Source organism: Equus quagga, chromosome 5, assembly GCF_021613505.1.
Source record: "Equus quagga isolate Etosha38 chromosome 5, UCLA_HA_Equagga_1.0, whole genome shotgun sequence".
NCBI classification, from domain to species: domain Eukaryota; kingdom Metazoa; phylum Chordata; class Mammalia; order Perissodactyla; family Equidae; genus Equus; species Equus quagga.
Window position 1 is genome coordinate 78,950,094 of NC_060271.1, and position 20,033 is coordinate 78,970,126.

General features: G+C 59.8%; 1 protein-coding gene across 2 annotated transcripts; it reads left to right on the forward strand.

Moving 5' to 3' along the window:
* The first annotated feature begins 58 nt into the window (after window positions 1-58).
* LOC124239783 (cytochrome P450 26B1) lies at window positions 59-19,655 on the forward strand. Of its 2 annotated transcripts, none has more exons than XM_046662074.1 (6): window positions 59-905; window positions 4,373-4,597; window positions 13,298-13,573; window positions 13,808-13,963; window positions 15,559-15,843; window positions 16,251-19,655. In XM_046662074.1, exons 1-6 carry the CDS (start codon window positions 702-704, stop codon window positions 16,641-16,643), a joined length of 1,539 nt encoding a protein of 512 aa, XP_046518030.1. In that variant the 5' UTR covers window positions 59-701; the 3' UTR covers window positions 16,644-19,655. The 2 variants fall into 2 exon arrangements, with proteins under 2 accessions (XP_046518030.1, XP_046518031.1); XM_046662075.1 differs by lacking the exon at window positions 59-905 and adding an exon at window positions 3,594-4,201.
* The last annotated feature ends 378 nt before the right edge of the window (window positions 19,656-20,033 follow it).

The following is a 20,033-nucleotide window of genomic DNA, read 5'->3' on the forward strand; positions in this document are numbered from 1 at the left end:
CCTCGCCCGCCGCGCCGCCTCGGGGGTGCAGCGGCGGCTCGGGGCTCGGGCGCGCCGCCCTCCCGGGGCAGCCCGGGGACGCCGGGCTCGGGCCTCTGCACTCGCCTTGGCCGGCCGGGGAGCCTTCCCCGTCGCCCCCAAAGTTTCTGGGTTCGTTGGAATCTTTGGATTCAGGATTTTTTCTTTTTTGTTTTTCACCTACCAATTTAAGGGGCAAACTTTTGACAAATCGACCGCCCTTTCTCTCCGCTAGCTCTCTGTCCCCCTTCTTTTTTTTCGAGCAGGGGAAGGGGCTTACGAGAGAGGCTCCCGCTGGACAAAGTTTTCCAAAGTTTTCCGAGTGTGATGGTTGCGGGGAGAGCGAACCCACCAGCTTGATTCACGGCTTCCTCTCGCCAGCCCTCGAGCAGCCCCTAAGCCCGCTATAAGGGAACAAACAAACAAACAAACAAACAAAGTTACATTCCGAGTCGCCTCGTGTTTCCTCTCTCTCTTCTTTTAGGCATTTTTTTTTCCTCCCTCTCTCCGCTCCCCTCGCAGCCTCCACTCCCCTTCCCTCGGCCCCTTCCTCCATTTCTGTCTCGGCTGGAGGTGCCGGGACCCCCGGCCGCAGCCTCCCCTCCCCCGCCGCTCCGGCCCTTCTCTGGCCCTCCCCTCCCCCGCCGCGGCCGGCACAGCCAATCCCCCAAGCGGCCGCCAACATGCTCTTTGAGGGCTTGGAGCTGGTGTCGGCGCTGGCCACCCTCGCCGCGTGCCTGGTGTCGGTGACGCTGCTGCTGGCCGTGTCGCAGCAGCTATGGCAGCTGCGCTGGGCTGCCACCCGCGACAAGAGCTGCAAGCTGCCCATCCCTAAGGGCTCCATGGGCTTCCCGCTCATCGGAGAGACCGGCCACTGGCTGCTACAGGTAAGGGCGCGCTCGCGTCGCTGCTCTCCGGGGTCCGCTAGCGGCGAGCGCGGGCCGATGGAGCCGCGGGCCGGCCAGGGGGCGCCGGGAGCCTGAAGGCACCGGTCCCCGCCCCGCCCCTTCCCTCCTCTCTGCCTGCGCCGCCCGGGCTTCCCCTGCCCGCCTGCGGCGTGGTTCGGAGCCCGCTGGCACCTGGTGTGCACGTTCAGGGGGCTGATAAGAGAGGTCCCCCGACCTCTCAAGACCGACTTTCCCCAGTCTCGGGCGACACAGCAGGGGTGCGTAGAGCGTCCTCGGGGCTCCCCGCGCGGCGCGAGTCCGAGGGGACGTCCGGTCGTGAGCCGCTTTCGCCTCCCCTTCGCGCTCCAGGCCCCAGTCGCCGTCGGCTTTCGGGGCTTTGGCAGTGTCACAGGGACCCGAAAACTGAGTCAGGGAGAGGAGGAGGGGGCCAGTGGCAGCCAGAATTGCCCCTTTAAGACCCGGGCTGTGTTCCCGACGCCTCGTTGGCTGCGCCAGGTACAACGGCCCTGGTCCGGGAAAATGTGTGTGTTTTGTGGTGGGGAAGCAAGGAGGCAACCAAGGGAAAATGAGAAGCCTGAAACCCGAGAGTTCTCGGCTTTCGGGGAAAAGGGTCTATTGACTTGTTGGGTGGGGACAGTGTAGCAGGGGAGAGAAACTTGGGATTGGTGTGTGTGAGATCCATAGAGTGCGTGTGTGTTTGTTGTTAGCCGCGTACAACCCCCACACTGCTAGTGATAATGGGGAGATTAACCTGGAATTAACCTCGCTAAGTGCTAGACAGTCGCTTTTGCAATTTGATACACACCAAGATTTTTCTTTTGGGGGGGGGGGGTGCCGCTGGGTTAACCGCGGGAGGTGTGTTATGCGGGCGTGTGCACGCGTGTTTGTCCAGAGGATGCTGATGGAAATTAGGGGAAGGATGGTTGTCCTGAAACAGATAACCCCGGCACCGGAGAGGTGAGGCGGGAAGTGAACGCAGAGACCTGTGGATTTAGAAGTGCGAAAGCTTGGCTTGAAATTCACAGACGCGTGCAATCCGCGCGCGCACACAAACTCCCCGCCCGGACCTGCCTCGCGCCAAATGACAGCGAAGCGGGGGCGGCGAGGGGGACGCGAGATCTCCCTGCCCTGTGGTCTTCCCAAGTCCTGGAGGCAGCCCATCTCTTTCTGGGGTTGTTCGTGCAACGGGGTGGGGTTCACTTCAACCAATGGGACTAGCCCCTCCCCTCCGTAAAGAAATCCCCAGAGCCCCTCTCTTACCCCTACACTTAAAGGGTTAACTGTAGCGGTGGTCTAGGCTTTTGGCTGAGAATTTAGGAAGAAAAAACTCACACGGGCATCGGTCCTGCCTTGTTAGAGCCAATCTTCGGAATCCGCTGTCTGTCACCGCCCCCCCCCCCACCCCTTTTCCTGACCTTTCTCTATCACCTCCAAGGTCCCCCTGACCTTTTCTCCGAATCCCACAAGGGCCCCTGGGGCTCCACGTCCAGCCCGCAGAGAAGATGGGGCGGGGGAGCAGGCCTCCACCTCCGCATCCCTCTGCCCCGGGGCCCTGGACTCCGAGGTGGGAGGCAAATGGGGGATGCGAGTAGAGGAGCGCGGAAGGGGTTAATGGGAGCCCTCTGAATCTCAGCTTTATTTTTTCGGAGTCATTTATCAGATTTTACGGGGGGACCTCCAAGGGCTCTCCGTTTCCACCGTGCGCCATCTAAACAGAGCCCAGGGCTAAAAATACAAGATTTTTGTATAAATTGGACTCGCGGCCCGAGCGGCCGCCCCTATGAAAGTCCTCTTTGTGAAGACCGTGGAAACGGCGGACAAATAACTCTTTATTAATGCCACAAAAAACGCACTTTAATTATAGTTAGGCAGATCAGAGGCGGGGGTGGGGGGGCGAGAGAGAGGCGGCGGCGACCTCGGAAAATTCACAGCCCAACTTTTGTGTCGAAAGAAAAGAAAAACAGAGGAAAAGAAGGAGAGGAGAGACGCAGAGTCAGACGGAGCGAGGGAGACGGGTATAGCAGACGGAGGGAGGGAACTCGCTCCTCACCCCCCTTTTGTCGCACCTCCACCCTCGCCCAGATTTCTCTTAAAGGGGTAGACGCCGTCTAGAACGGCGGCAGGGTGAGGGGAGCTCTACCAGACCCGCCAACCTGGGAGTGGGGCGGCGTCCCCCGCGGCCCAGCCCCCCTCCTGGAGGCGCGGGCGCTCCGGGCTCGCTCCCTGTCGCGCGCCGGGGCCGGAGGCGCATGTGGAAAAGTGATTAGGGCTCCGGGCTCTGCAGAGTCACTTTTCGGCAGTGCTGGGGTGTGTACACCTCTAGCGGGAGAAGACTTTTCCGTGGAAGAAAGGAAAGTGAGGAGGGGGACCAACCCGGGAAAAAGGGAAGCCGAGTTGTCCCTTTGGGGGTGCATGACCCCGTAGGTCTGGAGCCCGCAAGCGCGCGTGCGTTGGCAGGCTGGCGGGACGGCCGGACAGGTGGCGCCCCTCCCTTTCTCACCCGGCGCCGCCCTGGCAGGAGAAGGGTTAAAGTGGGGTGGGGTGGCGAGCGCCTACGTCAAAGGTGAGCGGGACGCCCCTGCCCCCGCCCCTCGGAGGTCCCCTCGGTTTCCGGTACCCGCGCGGGGCCGGCTCAGCCAGCTCCTCGGAGCGCCGGGCCCGCGCCGGGGCCTAGCCATCCCCGGCTCGCGCCGCCGCCGCCGCCGCCGGGGATCCGGTTACCTGCGACGGCCGCCCCGCCCGGCCCCGCCCCGCCCCGCGGGCAGCGCCTTCCTCCGCGCTCTTGTTCCAAACTCCAGGGCGGCGACGAAAGTCCTTCCCAGTTATTTCCAGGGCAGATTGCATTAGGAAAATCGTGGCTCTCGGCCCGTACCCCTACCCTGCGGAGCCCTCAGAGGGCCGCCGGGTCCCTTCGCGGCCCACACCCGAGAACGGATGGAAACCCCAGCCCCCAACTGTAGTGACTGCCTCCGGGCACGGACCGCTCACCGCTATAAATAATCTTTGGCCTGCGGCCACCCCGCGGGGTCTCGCCAGCCCGTGGCCGGGAGCCTGGAAATATTTATTCCGAGAGGCTCCGGAGCGCGAGGCGAGGGAGGGGGCGGAGGATCTAGCTTCGGGTCCCGCCGTCCGGGATACCTTTTCCCTCCCGCAAGTCATTTCTAAAAAACAGCCTCCCGCGGAGTGCCCCTGGGCCTCCCGCCTCCTTGTATTATTTATTATCCTCTAGGCCCTGCTTCTCAGCTCTTGTGCATGCGATGAAAAATAAAACCCACGTGCGTGTTTGTGTGTGCGCGCGCGTGTGTGCGGGCGGGGGTGGAGGGTAGGGGACTGATGCCCCGGGAGGGGTCCTCCGCCCCTCCCCATGGGCCCTCGGGGCTGGGCCTCCGGGACGTCCCGTCTGTAGACTTGTGCCCTGAGAGAGGTCTCTCGTGTGGCTCCCGCAGGGCTCCGGCTTCCAGTCGTCGCGGAGGGAGAAGTATGGCAACGTGTTCAAGACGCACTTGCTGGGGAGGCCACTGATCCGCGTAACGGGCGCGGAGAACGTACGCAAGATTCTTATGGGCGAACACCACCTCGTGAGCACCGAGTGGCCGCGCAGCACGCGCATGCTGCTGGGCCCGAACACGGTGGCCAACTCCATCGGCGATATCCACCGCAACAAACGCAAGGTAGGACCTCTGGGCCAAGAGCCCCGAAACAGTGCTCTGACCCTCTTCTTCCGTGGAGTTCGCGGAGCCCTGGGGACGTCCCCACCCGAATCTGCGACCCCCCTTGCACAGCATGCTGGAGGATCCCCGCAGTTCGCTGCCTAGACGGCAGCGATCCCAGATCCAGGGCCTGCACAGGCCTCCTCCGAGTCTGCCCTCTTGCTGGCCCACTGAGCCTTGCGCACTAGCAGGCCCAAAAGGTGGCTGTCGGGGATGGTTTGGATAGAGCTTAAACGTGTGGGGACTGGGGCGTCCAACACCTGTCCTCGCCGTGCTCCATGAAACTAGAAAAAGAAGAGGGCGGACAGTGGCCGGCGCTCCCATTTTCGCTATGTTTCCCCCCGGAATTCCGAGAACTGGAGACGGATCATTCTAAAAGCAAACCTAGCCTTCCTGCCACAGGTTGCTTTAATGGCGACTTGGGCAGGCGCGTGGGGCGGGGGGGCAGGGAGCACCTTGTGGGCGGCGGTTGCAGGGCCTTTCCTGGGAGGGGTGAGGTGAAATTTGGGCCACTGTGCGCACGGATCTGGATGGTGGGAAGGACGAGGGGTGGGAGAGCAGCATAGGCGCGGCGGGAGATCAAAGCGCACCTACCCCCTCCCATAAAGAGGAAGAGAAAGTGGGTGTTTATCCTGTGGATTTCCCGAGCGCCTGGAAGAGGCGCGGAGGAGGCGAGCCAGCGCGCACGGAGCGAGCCTCCCCGCCCCCTCCCCGGGCTGCGCCGCCGCCGCCGCGGCTCCGAGCGCGGGCGGCACGTGCTGTTTGAACTGCAGTAACCCGAAAGCTGAGCCGCCGGCGGGCGGGGCGCCGGCCTGCAGGCTTACAGGGGCCAGAGGAGGTGCTGCACGACGTCCCCTCCCTCCCTTTTTTCCATTGGGTCAGAGGACTCACCCAGGTTTGAAACCTAGAAGGAAGGAGAGAGGCAGCCTCTGATCTCCTGGGGGAGTGGCAGAGTCCGGGGGAAAGGGAGGGGGCAGTGGTGGGCAGCCCCCTCCACCGGAAATCTGTGTGTGAGGTGGTCTTGGTGAACGCAGGAATTTATCTTACAGTATTTGATATCTTCTGAACTGCCTGCGAAGAGGAGTTCTCCGTAGCAGACAAAAGGAGGAAAACCCAGAGACTAACCCCCTCCCCCCAATAAAGCGTGTATTTCAGGGACTGGAAAGGGGCCCCTAGAGCCGTCTCCCCCATCTGCCTCACCAGAGCAGGAAGCAGCTCCCGCCCGCCCCTGCCGCAGGAGCATATGGGGGGGTGGTTCTGGGGAGTGGCTGGGAGCGGGCTATAGGCTCAGGAATGGGGGCTTTTCAAATGTGTGGGACACGGCTTTTTTTCTTAGCGACTCCGCCAGAAGCCCATTCCAAAGAGTGAAGGCAGATCCTGAGACTCAGAAACCCAGCTCCAAAGAATATGACTGCCTCCTCGTTTTCTCTTTACAGAGGCTTTGACAAGCAGTTATTGTCCCCTTCTCACAGAGGGGGAGTTGTCCCAGGCTGGGGGGTCGGGTGGGGATGGGGAGGGGGCGCTGGGAGGAAGAAGGCTTGGTGGAGACCAGAGTGCAGAGGGCTTTTGGTTGGGGCTGTTGCCTTGTGGTTCCACCCACCCTCTGCCTCACTTGGCCTCCTGGCCTCCAGCCTCCAGGTGGGGAGGTCTGCCTGGAAAGCCCAAGGGTTTTGGCAATTGTCCATTTGGGAGTAGGGGAGGAGAAGAAGAAGGATATGGCACAGAGGACTGCTCTTAGAGGAATGCACAGGAAGGAAGGGAGAGGAAGGACAGGGATGGGGGGGTGGGGGCAGAAACTGAGGACCCACAGGTGACGCATCTATGGTCTCCCTCTTGGCACCATTGCCCTCCAGCTCCTTGGGGGTGGGGAGCAGCTAGAAAGCAGTTCATCCTGGCCAAGGCTGGGAACCCGATGCAGGGTCCCTCTGTGTGTATACTGGTTGTGTGCTTGCTATGTGGCATGTATATGGGTCCAGTGGTAAATAGATGGACAGAAGGGTCCTTCCCCCCAATCCCTTTATTTGATGTTCCATAAACTGAGGTTTACTGAGTTAAATAGAAGGTCTTGAGTTAGGTACGAATGTAGAAGCAGAAACTTGGTCCTTGCCTCGGGAAGTGGAGTCTAGCTGGAGGGATGAGAGTAATCAGGGGCACATGTTGGTCCTGGAGAGACTGGCCAGCCTGCTGGACCCAGTCTGGCCAGGGTGGGGGCTGCCATGCACCACTCACACTGCCTTATTCAGCCCACGCTACAGTCAGGGACCTGGCTGGAGAGGCGGCTGCTGGACGAGGCCCCCACCTGGTTAGGATGGACTCATGGGAAGTAGGGCCCAGGTGTGTTGGGGCCCGGCTGGTAGGGAACTAGAGCGTCACTCTTTCCACTGGGGCTGGTGGCCCACCCCTTCTCTGGGAGGTCTGACCAGATGTGCTGGGAAGGGGCTCCCCGCAGCCATCACTGCACTCCAGGTGTTTGCCCCGGCTGCCCTGGTGGTCTAGGGCCAAGAGGGGTGGGGTTGCCAGGGAGAAAGTCCACAAAGTCTTGCCCCACCTAACAGAGTCCTCTCTTGAAGACAGCCTTGTGTCCCTATAGCCACCACCTCAGACTGTTTCTCCTCCTTTGTTACCCTCCCCCACCTGAGGCCTGGGGTGTCCCTCATTCATGGGGGAGGGTCTCCATCCCTCTTGGTGGGCAGAGAGGCCGGGGTATTGCCCTAGAAGGGTGTCTGAATGGATGGAGTCTGGTAGGAAAGCTTGCAGGGAGGGTCGTCAGAGATGCAGAGGAGTGGGGAGTAGTTCTGGAAGCCTCCAGTGCCCAGCCCCAGACACGGGATCAGGCATTTCCTCTTTTTCTTCACACCCGTGGCTGGACCTCTTTTCACCAAAGGCCCAGCAGCTTCAGGGCACCTCAGACAGTGGCCCTGAGATTCTGTCAGGGAACTTGGCAAGCATCCCAGAGAATGCACTTAGCCTTGGAGCCCTGGGCTGGGGAGACTTCAGGCATGGCCTTCTTGCCCCTCCTCCCCAGACCCCTGGCTACAGGGCCTTCTGTGTGGGGGGCTGAGGTGGGGGAGTGGCCCCCAGGCTTTGGAGGCAGGGATTAAGATGCCCTGCCTGCCCACCCTCCTATTCCCCACTCGCCTGGCCTTTGGGCCCATCCTGGGTGGAGGTGGAGCTCAGGCTCAGGATCCCCAGACCCCTCTCGGGAACCCCGTGCATCCTGGCGTTTGTGTTGGCATGGAGAGGCCAGGAGGTGCCTCAGCAGGAGGTCAGAGGCAGGAGGGCCTGTGGTCGTGGGGTCCTGGGGGAGGCCAGCCCAGACTGGCTCTAGGTGGCCTTTGGACCAGTGCATAGCCTCTTGCTGCAAAGTCATGTCCACCGAGCTCAGCGCAGGGCAGAAGTTCGCACCTGCATTGGATGGGAAGGCGGGTGGCACAGCCAGGCAGCCCTCCTACTGGGAGCTCTGCCCCAGCCCTCTGGCATAGGCACAGAGCTTTGTTCTGAAGTCCTTCACCCAAAAGTTACTGTAGCACAAGCTGGTGGGCGCAGAGGCTGCTAAGGGGGCGGGCGGGTGGCAGGAGCGGAACCCTCTGAAGGTCAGTGGGGGAGGAAGCCCACAGCCAGCCGCCAGGGCGCCTGGGAGTGGGCGCCTCCCTCTGCATGCTCTTGTGCCAGGCAGCAGAGTGGGCGGGTGGGCTGGCTGGGCCTGGGGCCACCCGCTCCCATTTCCCTCCTTTCTGTGTCCTTCTCCCAGGGCAGGGAGGGTTCCAAGGCTGTGATGCTGATGCGTTTGCTCACTCTCCCCGGCTTGGGAGACAGTTGTGGCCTTGGCAGCGGGGTTGGGCTGGGGTCTGCTCTGGCCCTGAGCCCCCAGTTTGGTGGTTGTACCTGTTCCAGTTTTCCCAGGCTGAAGGGCAGGGGCTAAGTGCTGAGAGCAAACTAGAGTGGCCAGAACAGCTGGCCTTACCCTTAAAATAAACTTGGGCCCTAGAGGAGGGTCCCCTTCAGGGCTCTTAGATAAATTCAGAGCCCCCCAGGAGTGGTGGAGGGGGGCTGGCGGGGGTTTGGATTGGTGGGAGGTAGGGGTTCAGGAACCCAGGTGGGTGTGACTAGTCATGCCCTGGACTGTGACCTTAGGAGGGCCCTTTCTCCTTTGGGTCTCAGCTTTCTGAAGTGGGGTTCGCTATGGCTGGAAGAGGGGTAAGAGGGTCTGGGCAAACCTTTCCAGATTCTGTGGCTCAGCAGGTATCTGCTAAGTGCTGCCCTCCCCTCCTCCACCACATGCTTTTGTTGTGTGTGGGGAAGAGTCAGGGGCGATGGTTAGAGCTGCAGTCCAATGGGGGACAGGTACTCTGTTCCCACAGATGCTGGAACTCAGAAGGGGCATGCACAGGCTGGGGGCTCCGGGATGGGCCCTCCCAACCAGAGGGGCTGAGTGTGGACGGGCTCAGGAGGCAGCCAGGGTGAAGTCCAGGCCCAGTGGGGATGCCAGGCAGCTGGGAAGATGACGTCCTCTCTTGTCCTCCCCCTTCCTGGAGTATAAGGTACACACCTTGGCGTCACCCCTGTGCTGTGCGGACAGCTCCCTCGGCGGCTGCCGGCCCTCTGTTATTCTTTCCACTCCGCAGGCCGCGGCTCCGGTGGTTTGGCGGGGTGGCCTGCCCAGGCTCCCACCCTCCTACCCTCCTTCCTACCCTCCCGGGCAGCCGCTTCCATTCCTCCCAGTCTGAGTCACTGACCTGGGGGGTGGGTTCCCTCTCTGGCTCTTCCAGATACCAAGGCTGCCGGTCCATCTGTCTATCCATCCACAGCCGGCAGCTGAGAAGGGGGAGGTTATCTGGCTGAGCAGGTCAGCACCCAGGGCCTTGGGGGTCCAGTGGGTGAATCCTCTCCCAGGGACACTGGGTGAGAGGCAGGGGGCAGCGGGGAGGGGAGCCTGGGGGGATGGAGATGCATTTGTAGAAACAATTATAGGGAATTTGAGCCTTGGTGAGTCTCCTGGTGGTCCCCCCAGACCCTCCTAGGGAATTGGCTCCCATTCCCGGAGAGAGAGAACCAGGGATGTGGGCTCCTGAGCCTCTTGGTTTTGGGGGAAACCAGTCGGGGTGTGAGGAGGGTTTCTAAGCACATCCCTTGAGGCGGGAGCCCATCCTGCCCGTGTCTGTGCTGGGGAGGCCTCTGGCGGCCCTGCTCTCCCGGGGCCAACCCTGGTGGAAGTCGTAAGTCGTACCTGCTGCTCCCTCTGCAGGGCTGTGCTGGAGCTGGTTCCCGGACGACCTTTGTCCAGCATTCTTGGCTCCCTGTTGGGAATTCCTAGGGAAGCCCCAGAGGGAAACACTGCAGCCCTGGCTCCTCTTACAACCGTGGTCGGGGCAGTCGGCAGGCACTGGGGGCCGGATCCTTCCCTTCTTCACACCGAGCCACTCCGCTCCGCAGGGCACCTTCCTCTTGCCCCCGTCCTGACCCCGCCCGCCCCGGACATGGCCCAGGCCTCGCACTGCCCTGGCCGGCACCTCCGCCTCCTCCGGGCCTTTGTGGTGGGCGGTGGCTTCTGGGCTGCCCAGGCTTCGGGAAGTGCCCGCGTTGTTAACCCTGGGCACTGACCCAGGGAGGAGGCCCTGGAGTTTTCCCGGGGCCTGGGAGGCCCCGATGCCTGTGGGACAGCTGGGCCGGTGGCAGGGGCATGGACTGGGTGACCTCTGAGCAAAGCCCTTTGGGCCTGGTGTGCCTGCAGTCTGCCTTTGCCTGGCTTCTCAGTTTCCCCACCTCAGGGGGGCTCTGAGGAGAATCATGGGACAGCCAGGTAGAAAGGGACCCCAGAACATCCAGAAAGACCCCTCATGAAACCAGTGGGGAAGCCGAGCCTCAGAGAGGGCAGAGACCTGCTGGCTGCCCTGGCGACTCAGAGGCTGGGTCAAGATCAGGGCCCTGGTCCTGGCTGCCATTCTCTTTTCGGAATCCCCACCCCAGGTGGCCGGCAGGTGCAGGGTGGCGGTGGGCTTCCTGGGGCCATTCCAGCCCCCTGACCTTGCTCAGGTCCCCTTTCCATCTAGAGGTGAGGTGTGGGCCCCCTACCCTTGGAGTCCCTCTGCTCAGTTCCAGGTCCCCCTGGATCCTCCCTACCCTTCCTTGGCCCCCAAGGCTTGAGAAGGAGCGATTCAGCCAGCCATCGCTAGAGGGCGCAGGGAATGTAACCTTTGGGGCAGGGCAGGGCTTGTCAGCGGGTCCTGTTTGGACACTCCTCAAGGTGCAGTGGGGGCCCTCAGAGCTCCTCCTTTGGTCACCCTGGGCTAGCCCTTCCTGAACCACTGTAGCCGTGTGGGGTGTGTGAGGGAAGCCTGCAGGCACTTAGCAGGTGACTCGTGCAGCACCAGATTCTAGGCTTCTTTGAGGGGACAGCATCCACTTTAGGGACATGTGGATATTGGCATTATGTTGAAAGGAACCACAGAGGTCACTTGGTTCAACGTCACCATTTTACGGATGGGGAAACTGAGGCTGGGGGTGACTTGGCCATGATCGCACAGTAAGTTGGTGGATGATCCGAGGTTAAGCCTCAGATCTCTGGGTGCCCAGCCTGACTCTTAGAGCCTAGCTGGCTTTGACTTGGGCTGGTCCTGGTCGACGTGACCTCTGCCCTATTCCCCCTCCCATGCCCACCTTTGGGACCAGGTCTCCCATTTGCTGGCAGCCCCTGCTCCTATCCCCTTCATGACAGACCCCTCAGTCTGCCCTGGGCAGGCTGGCTCTGGGCCAGGCGTCACCTCCCTGTCCCAGCCTGCCATCACCTCCAGCCTCCCCACTGAGGCCCTGTAGCCACAGAGTTATCTTCTGCCTCCCCGATGAGCCTGCCCAGCTCCCACGCACCACTTTCTGCTCCCCTCATGAACTCTTTGCTGTTTTGTAAAGGCCCTTAGTTGGCTGGCATCCTCCTCTGGGGACAGGGCCCCACCCCCACCCGCACCCCATAAGACTCTTTGACCAAGAGCTGAACCTGGGGTCCTAAGGACACCAGGGCGGGGGGCTGACACAGAAAGTGCTGCCTTTATCCCGCACCCTTTGAAGGGAGGTGGCAGCTGAATCCCCCCCTGGAAATTCCTGGGACCCCTGCAACAGAACCAGGTGTGAGTGACCTGTCCAGGCCTGAGCTGCCCTGGGTCACCTCCTGTCGTCCTTCTACCTTCCAGTCTGCCCCTTAGTAGCAGGAGCAGCCCCAAACACTGCTGGCTTTTCTGCCCCTCGCCGGCCTCCTTCCCTCCCTCCCTCTGCCCACCGGGAATTTCGGAATGAAAGTGCTATTGTGAACGCCTGGCTGGGCCACTGAAGGGCCAGCACTGTTATTTCTGCAAACCAGCCCTCCCATTAGCCATGCAGGGCCCAGGCCAGGAAAATGTTACCTTTTCCTCCCCGAGCTGACGGCAGGGGAAATTCTCACATTTACAGTTTGTGCGGTGGTTGTGTTTGGGGGGGCAGGGGGGAGGGCGGGCGCGTGTGTGTGGTTTGCATGGGGCAGGGTCGGGGTGGGGGGCAGAGGAATATTTGTCTCCTTCCTCTCTGCTGCCCCTCCCCTCTCTGCCTTCCCCAACGACCTTTCCAGTGGCACTGTGGGGGGTGCACCCCCTTCTGCTCCAGACTCTGGGGTGGGGGGATGGAGGTTGTTGGTTACAGAGTGAGACCCACAGCCCGTCAGTAAATAAACTAACATCCTCCCCTCTCTTATAACCATGGGCAGCAGCATGGAAACTGTGTGCAGAGGCATCGGGGTGAGGAGGGGGCAGGAGGTGGTGGCTGGGAATCAGGAGGACAGAAAGCAGGAGAGGTAGAAACAGGGACTCATTGGCTACTTAAAATGGGACGTGGAAGATGCTGGGAATTAAAAGGGCTTCTGTTTGGCTTTGTGATCTTTTGGGGTGGTAAGCCTTGCCCCCATCCCCCTGCGTCCAGACTCAGCCTCACTGAAGATGTTTTGACGGCCCGGCTGTTAACGGACTCCCTAGGATCTCCATGCAATAGGCGTTTCCCAGGGAGTGAGAGCAATTTTGGGTCTCCGGAAGTTCTGCTTGCAGTCTGGCTTCAGACTCTCTTGTTCTCCTATCAGTGGAGTAGAAGAGCCCCATACTACTTTCTACTCTTCTTGTTTAGTCTGCTTACCTGTGTTCTGCTCCTCCTGGGCACTTGTGCCCTGTGGCCTGGTAATTCTGGAATGGACCCCTGCAGTGGAGTGGCACCCGCTCCAGCCCAGCCCGGACTCCTCCTGTGTTGCCCCCCATGGTTGGTACGGCCACATCGCCCACTGCCCAGTCCCCAGGGCTTTGTCATTGATAGGGGAACATGCTTCTCTGGGGGGTCAAGAAAGAATGACAGCTCGGGTCACCCTGTGAGTGATGTGAAGGTCCCGACTTTGAATAAAAATACTTAGGAACTGTTTTAATCCTGTCGTTTCCCTCCCTCCCTCCCCCCGACCAAGACTCAGGCAGGAGGAGGGGGTTCAGAGTAGAGGACCAGGAAGGCAACTGTGTCGGAAGAGGAGAGCTCGGGCGGGGTGAGGACTGGCGTTTTCCCCAACCGCAGTCATGGGACCCGTGCTTCAGCCAGGCCTCGTGGGAGCTGCATGGGCAGGCCCCAGCCCATCTGACCAGCTCGCCCCACCTCTCTGTCCTCCAGGTCTTCTCCAAGATCTTCAGCCACGAAGCCCTGGAGAGCTATCTGCCCAAGATCCAGCTGGTGATCCAGGACACACTGCGTGCCTGGAGCAGCCACCCGGAGGCCATCAACGTGTACCAGGAGGCGCAGAAGCTCACCTTCCGCATGGCCATCCGCGTGCTGCTGGGCTTCAGCATCCCCGAAGAGGACCTGGGGCACCTCTTTGAGGTCTACCAGCAGTTTGTGGAGAACGTCTTCTCCCTGCCTGTTGACCTGCCCTTTAGCGGCTACCGGCGGGTGAGCACCTGGGGCCCGGGAGGACAGGAGATGGGCATCCATGAGCCCACCCTGAGGGAGGGGTGGCTGACCAAGATGGACACCAGTCACACACACTGTCTTCACCCAGGGCTCTCTGTGGCTTAGACGGGAAGTTCTCAGAGGGGTCCCCTACCCTGCCCCGCCTTAGGAGGAGGCCCTCGGTGGCCCTGCCCTCCCAGGGTGGGTAACTGGATGGACCCCTTCTCCCCTCAGGGCATTCAGGCACGGCAGATCCTACAGAAGGGCCTGGAAAAGGCAATCCGGGAGAAGCTGCAGTGCACCCAGGGCAAAGACTACTTGGACGCACTGGACATCCTCATCGAGAGCAGCAAGGAGCACGGGAAGGAGATGACCATGCAGGAGCTGAAGGTGGGCAGCAGGAGCGCCCCGGGCTCCATCCTCGGGCTGCCCTGGGGCAGGAACGGCCCGCCATTTCTGCCTGGTTCCTGTGAGGTTCCACAGGGACTGTTTCTGAGCAGCCGCAGTGGCCGTCACTGCACTGGGCTAGGGGCTTGACCAGAAGGGAGACTGTGTCCCTGCCTGCTGTGCACACAGTCTGATGCAGAGGGTGAGAAGTGCCCACGATGGGTGGGGCCGCCCCTCTCCCCACTGCTCACTGTGCACTCAGTCCTGGTGCTCTCCATCCTGCCCACAGTCCCTCCTACCATTTTGAAAAAGATGTCAAAAATTGGCCCTTGGAAACCTCTGTACAGACTCGATGTCGGCAGCGTTGATCGACCCCTCGCCGCTCCCTCCCCCGATATTCACTATTTCAGCGCACTTCATTGTCCCAATAGCCCTGGACGTCATGTAGGGAAACCCAGGCCCAGAAGGGGAAGTCACTTGCCAAGGGCAGCCTCAGCCCTCGGGGAAGAGCTGGGGGATCTGGCCTAACTCGGGGCCCATCCCACCCACCAGCCTTTTCACTTGATGCCCTCTCCCAGCCTGCCTGGCACCAGCTGAGCCCAGCTGGTCTGTGGCACAGAGACTGCCCACACTGGGCTCCACAAAGACTTTCTGCCCGCCCTTTTTGGGAGTGGATGGTTCCCCTGAGGTGGGACTCGTTAGTTCATCCTCGTCTAGACTCTGCCACCCACACGCCTGCCAGGTGCCCATAGAGACTAACAGACTCCTCCGTGCCCCGTCTTTGCTTCTTGTTCCAGCTCCAGCTTTTTTCCTGCTGAGCCAGGAGGGCGCCTGTGACTTTTACAGAAAGGTTTTGACTCGTAGGTGGTGCCATGGCAAGTAAGGGACCCAGGTCCCTTTGCTCCCGTCTCTGGGCCCAGGGTCCACCTTTGTAAGATGCAGGGCTTGGAACGAGGTGACCTGCTAGGGCGTTTCCATGTGGCATCATGGCCCAGGTGTCTTGCTCCCCAGAGAACCCTGGAGGGGTCTCTAAGCCCTCTTGGGGCCACCTTCCCTCAGCCTGCTCACTGTAGTCCCATCCCAGGTTCTCATGGATGTGGCCCCAGGCTTCCTCCCCAACCTCCTCAGCTCTCCTGACCACCTACCAGCTATCCTTCTGGGCATGGAGGAAGGAGCTGAGGCTGCGAGGCAGCAGGCCCAGGGTTAGACCCTGCACCCCCTCACTCAGCCGCATGGTGCCTGGCTCCTTGAGATTTTTTCTTTTTCTTCTGTGAGCTCAAAGCACTGATTGGGCCTGCTGGGCCTCATTGCCCAGAATCCACAGTGAGTGAGCAGTGGCCCCACCCCGAGGCATTTCCAGGCTAGTGCCTTGGTCCTGGGTTGCAGCAGTTATATCTCCTGCCTAGCCAGGGCACTGGCCTTCTGACCTGTGTCCATTGTGTCCTGAATGCCCCTGCAATGTGAAGCTCAGAGGAAGCTGGCAGGACCCAGCTAGATGACCTTGGGGCACGGGGGACACTGGCAGAGGGGGGCTGCCCCCCAGGCTGCCCTTCCTGAACCCAGATCGCCAACGGTGCCTCTCCTCTCTGCCACTGCAGGACGGGACCCTGGAGCTGATCTTCGCGGCCTATGCCACCACTGCCAGCGCCAGCACCTCGCTCATCATGCAGCTGCTGAAGCACCCGGCCGTGCTAGAGAAGCTGCGGGAGGAGCTGCGGGCCCAGGGCATCCTGCACAGTGGCGGCTGCCTCTGTGAGGGCACGCTGTGCCTCGACACGCTCAGCGGACTGCACTACCTGGACTGCGTCATCAAGGAGGTCATGCGCCTTTTCACACCCATTTCTGGCGGCTACCGCACTGTGCTGCAGACCTTCGAGCTTGACGTGAGGCTGGGCCCCGTGGGGCTGGGGCTCGGGGGTTCCATGGGAGCACTCCTTCAGGAGCAGGGCACTGGCTGATGGGAAAGACCAGCCTCCCTCTTGGGGTACCTCAGTCTGATGGGGAGACAGTCCTTGCTTTTAGGGAGCTTTCAGTCTGATGGGAGAGACCCTGCCCCGAATGCTGGGTCGGGTGAAGCCAATCTGGGTGTCATATGTGAAGTTGCATGTGGACGTCTATAAATAAGAGACTGGACCAACATGCTGAGGCAGGAGGCTGGCCAGACCTGGGGGACCACAGTGGGCTGTCTCCAGGACCATTTGGGGACTGGCAGGCAGGAAGTCCTGGGCCCTTTCAGACCCCTTCTGGCTCTCACCACTCCACCCCACCCCTGCCTCCATCTTGCCTCCAGGGTTTCCAGATCCCCAAAGGATGGAGTGTCATGTACAGCATCCGGGATACCCATGACACGGCGCCCGTGTTCAAAGACGTGAACGTGTTTGACCCCGACCGCTTCAGTCAGGCGCGGAGCGAAGACAAGGACGGCCGCTTCCATTACCTCCCCTTTGGTGGCGGCGTCCGGACCTGCCTGGGCAAGCACCTGGCCAAGCTGTTCCTGAAGGTTCTGGCGGTGGAGCTGGCCAGCACGAGCCGCTTTGAGCTGGCCACACGGACCTTCCCTCGCATCACCTTGGTCCCTGTCCTGCACCCCGTGGATGGCCTCAGCGTCAAGTTCTTTGGCCTGGACTCCAACCAGAACAAGATCCTGCCAGAGACCGAGGCCATGCTGAGCGCAACTGTCTGATGGCGCCTGACCCACACCCCCACCTCAGCCTGGCCAGGCCATGGGGGTGGGAGGCGATGGAAGGGTAGAAACCTGTGTGTAGAGGGGGCTGGAACCTGGGGAAGAGGGAGCAGCCCCCCAGACCTCACCCTCCCCTGTCCCCCCTTCCTGGCAAACCCTACCCAAAGCCAAAAGGGCCCCATCCTTTGGGGGATGGGGGTCTTCCTCCTGGCTCTTGCTTCTCTCCCATCTCTCTCCAGTTTCCACCAGCTTAGCTCCTGGGAAAGGGCGCGGCGGGGGGTCTGCATGCCTGTTACAGTGTTAAATGTCAGTCAGCTCGTGCTGCAGTGTCTGCTTGTGATGTTCCAAACTGGTCCCTCCCCTCCCGTTCCTTTTGGACGCTTCCAGTTTGAGGTCAGGTGGTTGACATGGGGGAAGGAGGAAAGCAGGTGCCACCTTTGGTGCCCTCTTCATTGCCCCTCCCCCTCGTGCCTCTGGAGTGCTCCTTCCCAGAGTGTGGCCTCCGAGGAACAGCATCCTGAGTAATAAAAGAGAGTCACCCTTGGTGAGGGCAGGGGCTGCCACCAGCCTGAAGGGGCCTGGCCCCTTTACCAGTTTGGACATTTGAAATTACCTATTGCTGCTACTTTTTCTCTCCTCTGACCTTGGGGCAAAGGAGCCCCAGGCCCTGTCCTCCCAGCATCTTCCCTGGTGGCCCTGGGCTCCCGCACTGACATCCCCTCCTTCCCGCCAGGCAGCCTTGAGCCCACCCTGCTCCCCTGTTACACACACGCCTAAGGCCCTTGGCTCTCGGGCTGCCTCCTGCTCCTCCCCCCGTATTTATTCACTGATGTAACCTAATCTTGGTGTTACTGGGGGCTGGAACAAGCATCTCCTCTGTCCCCTAGCCTCTGCCCACAGATGTCCCGGGCAGGACTTCTGTGAGTGACGCAGCACACCTCCCTCCCCCAACCCCCAGGGTTGATGGCTCCCCCAGGCTCCAGACCTTCTGTGGGTTCAACCTCAGACCCTCACTCCCAGGGGGAAATCTTGCGCCTCGGCCTTTGTCCCCTGGTGGAGATGGCGAAATGGCCCACGGCCTCCCTCCCTGTTCTGTCCAAGACCGGGATCACGTGGGGACTTGAAGGCTGCCGCCATCTCCTCTTAGGCCACTTTCACCCTGGTGCCCCCACTCCGGCTAGTGAGTATGGGGAAGGATACGGGTTCTTTCTTCTGACGGGGAGCAAAGGCCTCCGTCGTCCCTTCCTTGACCCTCACCCTTTGCCCTTTGCCCTTGGAAAGGTGTCCTTGAAGTCCCTTCCCACCTCTATGCCACTGTCTGCTTAGCCCAGCTCAGGGGTGTGGGGACAAGATGAAAGCAAGGGAGGTGAGCATAGAAGGCAGCCCTCCTCGGAGCAGCCTTGGCCCTGGGCTGGGTCTGGAGGTGGCACCGGGTGGGTGGGCTGCAGCGAGAGGCAGGACGAGTGCACGTGCTATTTGTCAGAAGTGATTTGGTTGAAAACGGCGGTCAGGGGATGACGAGGAAAGAGGAGTAGCTCCTGCCACCCCTCCCCTGCATTTTGAGTGTTGGCAGTTTGGGATGCCTCCCAGGGATGGTTGGGGGCCTTGGTGAGTCTGTATGTGATTTTGTCTGTTTTCAGAGTTTTCTTTGCTTTCTGTGTTTCTCTGTTGGCTTTTGATGTTATAAAGGCAGTGAATCCTTTTTACCAGAAAATCAAAACTACACAGAAGAATGCAGGACAGCAATCCCCTTAGTGCCCTCTCCAAGCAGTGACCACTCAGAGCAGCTCAGTGGCCCCTCCAGCAGTGTTCAGCCTCAGCCTCGCTCACCCCCACCTCGGGGCGGCGTTACCGGAGTGGGCTCCTCTGTGACGGACTGTTCTGTAACTCCCCGTTCTCAAGGGTTTCATTTGGTTCCTACCTTTTCACTATCGAAAAAAGTACAGAACAGACATTATTGGCCAAAATAGACATTTAAAAAAAATTAGTAAAATCTCTCAATCCCCCCCCACATTCTGAAAAACAGGCAAAAATGTGTAAAGACTCATCAAAGCTTGCAAAATAGCTGCATGGTCCACCAGAATTTGTTACCCACAAAAAAGCCCAGTGTCTGGAAAGTTCATTCTCCGTGGAACTGACCCCAGCCTGCCCCGAACCAACTGTTTTTGACTGAATATCCGGGAATGCAGTAAGTGCCGCTCCGACAGGGAGCCCATCGCCCGGCCCTGGTGGGGGTGCTCTGGGAGGCCTCAGACGCCTTCGGTTGGGGTGACCAGCCTGGGAGGAGCAGAGAAAAGCTGAGGGGGATCCCTGTGAGGGAGGAAGGAAGGATCATTTGCCCCGCTGGGTCTCAAAGGCAACAAGAAGAGAACTGGAGAACGCTCTTGGCTGGCTGAAGGAGGGTTCCAGTGTCGAAGTTTGTCACCTCTCCTCTAGACGTCCATCCGTGTCTATGTTTGTGTGTAGGTTTTATAGAGGTAACATTAGATGGGTGGCGTTTTCTCACTTACCATTCCTAACTATTGTAACTTGACATTAAAAAGACAAAACCCCACAAAACTCTTCCTGCCATGGGCTTGCAGAATGAAGCACTTTCGATGTTGGGCGCTGGCGTTTGTGTTCTGGGCACCATCCTGACCCTGCCCAGGTCGCTATAATATTATTTTATACACAAAACTTTTTTTTTTTCATAAATGTTATAATTTTGTGTCTGTCTTTATAAACTATTATAAGTACTATTTTTGTTATAATTCAAAATAGATATTTAGTATAAAGTTTTTGCTGTTAAATATTTGTTATTTAGTAAAATATGAATTTTTTTCTCTATTGTAAACATGGTTCAAAATATTAATATGTTTTTATCACAGTTGTTTTAATATTGAAAAAGCACTTGTGTGTTTTGTTTTGATATGAAACTGGTGCCGTGTGAGTGTTTTTGCTGTCATGTGGTTTTAATCTGTATATAATATTCCATGTTGCATATTAAAAAAATGAATGTTGTGCATTTTGTGATTTTGGAAATACTCAATGTGGCTCTTTTATAGGCTTCCATAATAAACCGTGGGGACTCACCCTCGTTTGGCTCTCTCATCTCTGCCTTCTCAGCCTCCCTGAAGGGGTCCTCCTGGCCACCCACACGCCCTTCAGCAATGCTGGATCCCAGCTATCAGGCAGGAAGTTCTTCCCCACGTGTGTGTCCTGGGAGGCCAGCTCCCCATTCCTTGTGGGTAGGCGCAGAGAAGTCCATGCCTTTCCCTGGAGAGGGGAAGATGGAGCTGGACAGCCACGAGCCCCAGAGCCCTGTTGGGGGATTGGGCGCCTGGGAGGCGGCTCCCCTGGCTGAGTGTGGCTGTGACTTGCTGAGCGAGGTGTCTCAGTGCTGGACATGGC